At 38.4% G+C, this 8,371-nt stretch overlaps 1 protein-coding gene across 5 annotated transcripts in view; it reads left to right on the top strand.

The window, feature by feature from the left end:
• Positions 1–220: 220 nt before the first annotated feature.
• snx14 (sorting nexin 14) overlaps positions 221–8,371 on the top strand; it is a 32,393-nt gene continuing 24,242 nt past the window's right edge. For 3 of the 5 annotated variants that reach the window (XM_026918375.3, XM_053231681.1, XM_026918372.3), the window contains exons 1-4: positions 221–374; positions 4,605–4,747; positions 7,353–7,473; positions 7,598–7,674. In XM_026918375.3, the coding sequence (XP_026774176.1) occupies positions 4,611–4,747; positions 7,353–7,473; positions 7,598–7,674 (335 nt within the window). In that variant the 5' untranslated portion in view covers positions 221–374; positions 4,605–4,610. The remainder of the gene's footprint in view (positions 375–4,604; positions 4,748–7,352; positions 7,474–7,597; positions 7,675–8,371) is intronic. The other 2 variants (XM_034302195.2, XM_034302194.2) reach the window with 1 other exon arrangement.

The raw sequence follows: 8,371 nt of genomic DNA, 5'->3' as shown, positions 1-8,371 counted from the left end.
TAAATGAATGAAATCATCATTTTTCCTGTAATTCCTGGCCTTAATGTAAAACAGATAAAAGCATAAAGAGCATAAAATGTTATAGTAAATTACAATATTATACTTTATTATAAATAAATAATAAATAAGTAATATTATTAGATTACAATATGAATGAACAGACCATTATAAGAATTTTTTTGTTTGAATCTTTTATTTTGAAATGTCGGCACTTCCGTATTAAAGTTTCTGCCTTCGCCTTTGTTATGTGTTAATCTGTTGGAAACGGAGTTTGTCAGATGACCAACTGTTGAAATAAAATGTAGAACTTTACAGTTTCTAAGAGCAGCATGTTGCTGATGTTGTGTAAATCGTAAGGAGAAGCTGTTTTGCAGGTAACTTCTGAAAGGTTTTATAGGATTAGCATTGTTTGTAGGATTAGCATGCTAAAAGCTTTAGTAGAGAATCAGCTGACTTTTCTCTGGAGTTGTTTTCTTTCTGAATTCGGTTTGTTATTGCATGTTTAAAGGTGCAATAGTCGATTTTTTTTCAATCTCGTACTTGTACAAATAACCCGGAAGATATTTAGGATATGATAGAAAATATTAGTTGAAGACAGGATCTCAGGACAAGTGCACTAAGTGGCTGAGAAAACGCGTTTACAAAACTGACTTCCGGAAAGCTGGTTTGTGTTTGGATGCGCCTCCTGTCAATCATTTTATAGCCACACTGCAGATCCTGGGGGCAGAGAGTGTGAGCATGGGGCAGGAGTGGGGGGTATTAAGCTTTAAAATAAATAAATAAATAATAGTAAACTGTTGGAATTGTTGTATTTGTTGTTAGAGATGTAATCTTGAAAAAAAAATCGACTAATTTTACCTAATGCACCTTTAAAATGTCTTTCGGCCTGGTTTTAAATGACTATTTAAACTAAAGAATGATGAAGTCATCCTCAACTTTAAAGAATATTAAAAAAAAAAGAAAAAAAACCACGACAGGGGTGTGCTGTTAAAGGAAAATAACCAGCGACGGATTGATGTGATGCGACACACGCTGAAGTGTTTTATTCCTCTTATATCACAACAATTTTTTTGTTTTTCAGTCAAAGAACGACACGTTGCAGCTTTTATCCGTTTATATTTAATGTTGTGGAATGTCTGAGGAATCACTCAGTTATCGCTTACGTTACAGCAGCTGGAAACAGTTCCTGTTTTTTTTTGTTTTTTTTTTAATTAACAAGACCAAAAAAAAACAACCCTGCAGCGTGTCACGTTACTGAAACGCGCTACTCCTCTGAATGCATTGTTTTTACACAGACTGGAGTGTGTTACGTCGCTTGTACCACAGCGATTCGCCAACAGTTACAGTGTTTAACTCATTAATGAGCGACACGTCGCACTTTTTAACGGTTTATAGTTAGATTTAATGTCCGAGAGACAAGTTAGTTCCTTCTCACTTACATTATAGCTGCGGTAAACAGTCATCCTCTCACATCTCTCTCTCTCTTTCTCCCTCTCTCACTTTCTTGCTCTCGCTTTCTCTCTCTCTCTTTCACGCTCGCGTTCTCTCTCTTTCTTTCTCTCTCGCTTTCTCTCTCTCTCTCTTTCTCGCTTTCTCTGTCTTTCTCACTTTCTCTCTCTTTCTTGCTTTCTCCTCTCTTTCTTTCACGCTTTCTCTCGCTTTCTCTGTCTTTCTCACTTTCTCTCTTTCTTGCTTTCTCCTCTCTTTCACGCTTTCTCTCTCTTTCTCTCTTTCTCTGTCTTTCTCACTTTCTCTCTCTTTCTTGCTTTCTCTCTCTCTTTCACGCTTTCTCTCTTTCTCTCTCTTTCCCGCATTCTCTCTCTCACTTTCTCTCTCTTTCACGCTTTCTCTCTTTCTCGCTTTCCCTCTCTTTCTCACTTCCTCTCTCTCTTGCACTCTATCTCTCTTTCTCTCTCTTTCTCTCTTTCTTGCTTTCTTTCTCTCTCTTTCTCTCTCTTTCTCACTTTCTCTCTCTCTCTCTCTCTCTCCCTCTCTCTCGCTTTCTCTCTCTCTTTCTCGCTTTCCCTCTCTCTCTCTCTCTCTCTCTCTCTCTCTCTGTCTCTCTTGAAAAAACTCGGCTTGTCATTGTACAGAGAAACTGGAAAGCGTAAACTCCTCTGTCCTGTAAACTGGGAAACTTTCCAAAGCACTGTAACTGTTAGGAAGCGCTGACACTCGAGCCTCCTTCCATAAATGTTAAATAAACATCTCTTAGTGAAACATGTCACGACATTAATGATAACAGATTTTACTTCGTTAAACAACACCTCTTAAAAATTTGTATTTTATTATTAGTCTTTAGCTCATACACAAGTCCTTGTGTATGACCTGGTGCTATAGAAACGATAACGTATTAATGTGCATTAATATAAACCTGCTGTTCATGTTACATGTCACTACCTGTGCTCTTATACAGCATAATGCACACCTTCTGACCAATCAGATTCAAGAATTCGACTGTGCTGTGGTATAAATTTGATTATTTAGTGACTTGCGTACACTTTTTTTTCTGCAGTCAGATTACTTGTCTATGTGTAAACATACTAAATTTATTTCAGTTAGTAGACGACTGTCACTGCAGCTTGCTATTAGATTCAACTGGTAGGATTAAATATTTTATTGGTTGTTCACTCGGGGTATTACGATGATATCTGAAGCTCTGAGCTTCTTTTGTACGGAAGTAATAATTAAGTCTGTGTCTCTTTTGCTGCCTCGTCAATGAGACTCGCATTACGTCACGATGTTCAATAGCGTGAAATGAAAATAGTGTGATGAAGAGAAACGTGACGCTGGCAGTATTTCTAGTTGTTTTGGAGTTATTCTTTATGAAGCGGTGAAAGTTGGAAATCTTATTGGAAACTACAGAAAAGTTTGTATTGAATATCACAGCCAAGCTGTTATTGTGTCATAACATATAAGAGCCAATCAGGATTCAGTATGCAAATTCAGTCCATAAAAACAGTTAGATTTTTTTTTTTAACCAGAAGAAGAGTGTGGACGTGTGTGATGTTGGAGCCTGTTCATAATTTTAATATTAATAGAATGTAATTTTTGTTTAGTCCTGTTGTTTAATATTGTACATTTTGTAGGAGATAAGATAATAAGGAACATAAGGAAATTTCAAATAAACTAGTCAAACACATGTATGGCCTTAAAAATAAGGTTCGTATCCCTTTATATGGTGTTATAATAAGTATTCTAGCAGCTTCAGTTCCAGCATTACCCACAATGCCGCTGCAGGGTTTTCTGTTTCCTCGACATTGTAAGCGGATACTGAGATAGAGCTCACTGAAAAACCTGATACTGGCTCGTGCAGTTATTATACCCAGCCTGTGTAATTTAATTTCACCTCTAAAACAGAAACCTATTTTTAAATGTACGTGTGTGTGTGTGTGTGTGTGTTTTTGCGTGATGTATTTCTTTTTTATTTCTTATGTATTTCTTATTTACTTTTTTTTATGACAGTTTTATTTTTAAAGGGACATTTTGTTTGATTGTTTTGTGAAAATTGGCTTTAACTGCAGGTTTTATTTAAATAAAACCCTAAAACGTCCTCTTGGTCACTGAGGTTGTGATTAGAAGTAACCCACAATAATAGAAATACAAAAGTGTGTGTGTGTGTGTGTGTGTGTGTGTGTGTGTGAGTGTGTGTGAGTGTGTGTTGGGGTAGAGAGAGAATAGAGGTTACATAGAGGATGTACAATAGATATGAACCTGAAAAAATCACAAAAGGAAGATGAGATAATCAGGAAAGTGTGATAATTTACTCTTCACTCCGAAACCAAGCATGAAGTCTTGTAAAGTTTCAGTCTTTAAACAAGTCGAATGACTTCAAACAAGAGCCTGCAGCTTTTTCCTGCGGCTTGTTCAGGATAAAAGCAGATCTGTGTAAACGTCAGCCTTTTTTTCAGACGGCTATGAGCACAGGAACAATAACTTTTAAACGATTGAACTATATACTTATCTGTGTTCTGTTGATTCAGAATTTCATTCATAGTTAAACACGCAACTTAGTGATTGAATATTTTCCAATAGCTGCACATCCTGAAGTGTTTTATTCCTCTTATACCACAGCCGCTTGCCAACGCTAACATTTTCTATGTGTTCATACTTTTTATCCATTTATAGTTATATTGAAAGTCATGGAACGTCCGTGAAACAAGTCATCCCCTAAGTTATAGCAGCTTTAAACAGTCATTGTTTGCCTTTCTCGTCTTTTCCACAACATCCTCCCTCCCTCTGTAGAAAACGTAAAGTTACAGCTTTACCTCTGACTATTACAAAGCGCTGACACTGGAGACTCCTTCCAAAAAATTGCTAAATAAACGTCTCCTTATGGAAAAACTTCACTTTATCAGCAATTATACTTTGCTGAATAACATTTATTATTAGGCATATCTTATATGGAGTGTCCACTATGTTAGATCCTGTGTAGGTTGTTACCATAGAAACAACGAGTAATTAGAATAAGCGCATTAGTATAAACCTGTGATTTGTATTGCAGTCGGAAACCCCGATTGAGAATCGAGAACAGCGCTGTGGTATAAAATGTTTTTACATCTTGCCATTCACAGAGTTCTGATGTTTTATTATTCTTTTGGCAGATCCACATGGCAGGCGTTAAAGTTTTCCTCGAGTCCCTCAGGAGGGGACTGAAGGTGGACTTGATTAGGGAAGTGGCCCGGCAGTACCCGTTCATCTGCTTCGTGCTCGTCTCCATGCTCTCCTCAACCATAATCCTCAACAGGTGAGTGGGACACATGAAAAGAAACGTTACGTTCTGATTAAAATCATTGATTCATTGCAATACAAACATTAATAATCCAACAGAAACACAATGACACTTCTATAACAATGTATTTTGTTTATTTGCTGTATATTATTTGTTGTTTATATACTTTTGTTATTTAAAGTTATTGAAACTTTTGAATTCTCGAAGCAGGAAGTGTGGATTAAATTGATTTACACCACAGCGTGGTTGAATTCTCGAATCTGATTGGTCAGAAGATGTGCATTATTTCTGCATAACAGCACGGCTCGGAAAGTAGCTCCGGCTGTAACATGAACGACAGGTTAATATTATTGTGCATTTTCTCATATGTTATTGTTTCTATAGTAACAGCTCACACACAAGGACTTGATAATCTAAGACTAATAATAAACTAGTTTTTAAAAAGGCGTTGTTTAACAAAGAAAAATCTTATTGTGGATGTGGTGAAGTTTTTTATTAGGAGACATTTATCTTTCATTTATGGAAGGAGTCTTGGGTGTAAGTGCTTTTCACAGCACAGGAAAGTCTTCAGCACAGGAAAGTCTTCAGCACAGAGGAGTTTAAGCTTTCTGGTTTCTTGGTAAAGATAAGAATCGGCGTTTTTTTAAGAGCGAGAGAGGGAGAGAGAGAGAGCGAAAGAGGTGAGGGGATGAGGGAACGACTGTTTATCGTGTGTATGACGTACGTAAGAATAGGAACGGACTTTTCTGCCAGATGTTCCACAACATTAATTCTAATTATAACCCCTTAAGTGCACAATGTTTCACTCATCAATGTGTAAATGTTGGCGAATTGCTGTAATATAAAAAGAATAACGCTGCGCTGTTATATGAAAATAATCCACTTTGTGGTGGTATCATACACCATTCCGTGTTATTCCGTACATAGCATATTAATGTGCTTTAAGTTTTCTACCATGGGAAAGTCTAACACAGGGATGACGTGCTTTGTGTTTTTTCACTAACATGACAAGCTATATATACACTGATCAGCCATAACATTAAAACCACCTTGCGTAATATTGTGTAGGTCCCCCTTGTGCCACCAAAACAGCTCTGACCCGTCGAGGCATGGACTCCACAAGACCTCTGAAGGTGTGCTGTGGTATCTGGCACCAAGACGTTAGCAGCAGATCCTTTAAGTCCTGTAAGTTGTGAGGTGGGGCCTCCATGGATCGGACTTTTTTGTCCAGCACATCCCACAGATGCTTGTTCGGATTGAGATCTGGGGAATTTGGAGGCCGAGTCAACACTTCAGACTCTTTGTCATGTTCCTCAAACCATTCCTGAACAGTTTTTGCAGTGTGGCAGGGCGCATTATCCTGCTGAAAGAGGCCACTGCCATTAGGGAACATCGTTACCATGAAGGGGTGTACTTGGTTTGCAACAATGTTTAGGTAGGTGGTACGTGTCAATGTAACATCCACATGAATGCCAGGACCCAAGGTTTCCCAGCAGAACATTGCCCAGAGCATCGCACTGCCTTCGCCAGCTTGCCTTCTTCCCATAGTGCATCCTGGTGGTGCCTCTTCCCCGCACACGCACCCGGCTGTTTACATGATGTAAAAGAAACCATGATTCATCAGACCAGGCCACCTTCTTCCATTGCTCCATGATCCAGTTCTGATGCTCAAGCTGCGATAGACTGTGTGTTCTGACACCTTTCTATCATAGCCATCATTAACTTTTTCAGCAATTTGTGCTACAATAGCCCTTCTGTGGGATCAGACCAGACAAGCTAGCCTTCACTCCCCACGCGCATCAGTGAGCCTTGGGCGCCCATGATCCTGTCACAGGTTCACCAGTTGTCCTTCCTTGGACCACTTTTGGTAGGTACTAATCACTGCATACCAGGAACACCTCACAAGACCTGCCGTTTTGAAGGTGCTCTGACCCAGTCATCTAGCCATCACAATTTGGTCCAAATCAAAGTCACTCAGATTCTTACGCTTGCCCATTTTTCCTGCTTCCAACACGTCAACTTCGAGAACTGACTGTTCACTTGCTGCCTAATATATTCCACCCCTTGGCAGGTGCCACTGTAATGAGATAATCAATGCTATTCACGTCACCTGGCAGTGGCTTTAATGTTATGGCTGATATGTCTTATAGCAAAAGAGAAAAATGAGGGGCTTGTGAGTGAGTGATTCTGTAGCTGCTATAACGAGAGTGATGATGTGAAATAACTTGTTTCACGGACAGTCCACATTAGTCCACTGTAATTATAAATGGATAAAAAGCTTGACACGCCTTTTTTTTTTTTAATAAATAAATAAAATTAGTAATTTTGTAAATTGCAGTTGTTTACGAGGAATTAACCCCTTCAGGATGTGCTCTTATAGAAACAAAAGAAAGAAAAATAATAATAATAAGAAGAAAAATAGAAAAAGAAAAATTGGTGTGGTAACAGTTACTCCACTTTATGTCACTTTCATCATCATTGATTAATTTCCTAGAACAGCACACCGCCAAGTGTTGCATTCCTTACCTATTAACTTTAAAGAATTTAAATACAGTGGTTAATTACTTATATTAGTACATACGCTGTTGCTGAGTTTTCCAAATTCTCCTCGTCTCTGTAGATATCTCCATGTCCTGATGATATTTTGGTTTTTCCTGGCTGGAGCGATCACCTTCTACTGCTCGCTCAGTCCCAACAGCCTCGTGCCAAATGTCCTGATCTCCATAACGACCAAGGATAAAGTAAGAGCCTGCCTTTAGAAGTTCTTGTTATTTCCTCATTATGATGAGTCTTTGGGAAAGCTGACTTGTTGCTGTCTTCCTGTGTGTGTGTGTGTGTGTGTGTGTGTGTGTGTGTGGTTCACAGCAGCAGGAGCAGCACGAGCTCTTCCCACAGGGCCACAGTTGTGCAGTTTGTGGGAAGAACAAGTGCAACCGACACAGGTAGAGTATTGCAGCACTGTCGTTCAAGCACAGAGCAGCAGCGGTGAACATTTTTGTTTATTCATTTGATACAGTAATTTATAAGTGATACATTTTCTCCAAGTGTGTATACAGTGGCCATTGATAAATCCCACGCCTTCTAAATAACTTTACTCGTGCACTGTTCTGCCACGTTCATATGGTAAAGAACTTCCCTTTAATAAAAGCCCAGTAACCTGTTTGATGGCGATACGGCAAGGAGTAGGTCAAGCTGAACTTCACCAATGAAGAACAGATACTGTTGCAAACAAAAAATTGTTTATTTGATACTTTTACAAGAAATTTGCCCAAGAAATAAATATGAATTTTTTTTTTTTTAAGATTTTATGGTTATATAAAATGATTATTCATTTTCTATTGTCCTAATTACATTTAGAAAACCAGTGATGGCATAAAAATCCCTTAAAAATTATTATTGTCCTTTCAGCTGGCGTATTTAGAAATATATTATATTACATTATTCATTATTCAGCTCAGAGCTGGTTGGGAAATGCCAGACCTGTTTTCAGTTTCTGGATGAAATGTGCCCGAGGCTAAAAACCCCAGATCTGCACTGATGCAGTTTTTAAAAATCGACTGATGAGCCACTCTTCAAGAGTTTCTAGCGCTTCTTAAAAATACTTTTCTTCCATGCAGAAGCTGCGAGTGCCAGCTCTTC

This window comes from Pangasianodon hypophthalmus, chromosome 30, assembly GCF_027358585.1.
Source record: "Pangasianodon hypophthalmus isolate fPanHyp1 chromosome 30, fPanHyp1.pri, whole genome shotgun sequence".
Taxonomy (NCBI): Eukaryota; Metazoa; Chordata; class Actinopteri; order Siluriformes; family Pangasiidae; genus Pangasianodon; species Pangasianodon hypophthalmus.
Note: the sequence above shows the minus strand (reverse complement) of the source record. Positions and strands in the feature narration are given on the sequence as shown.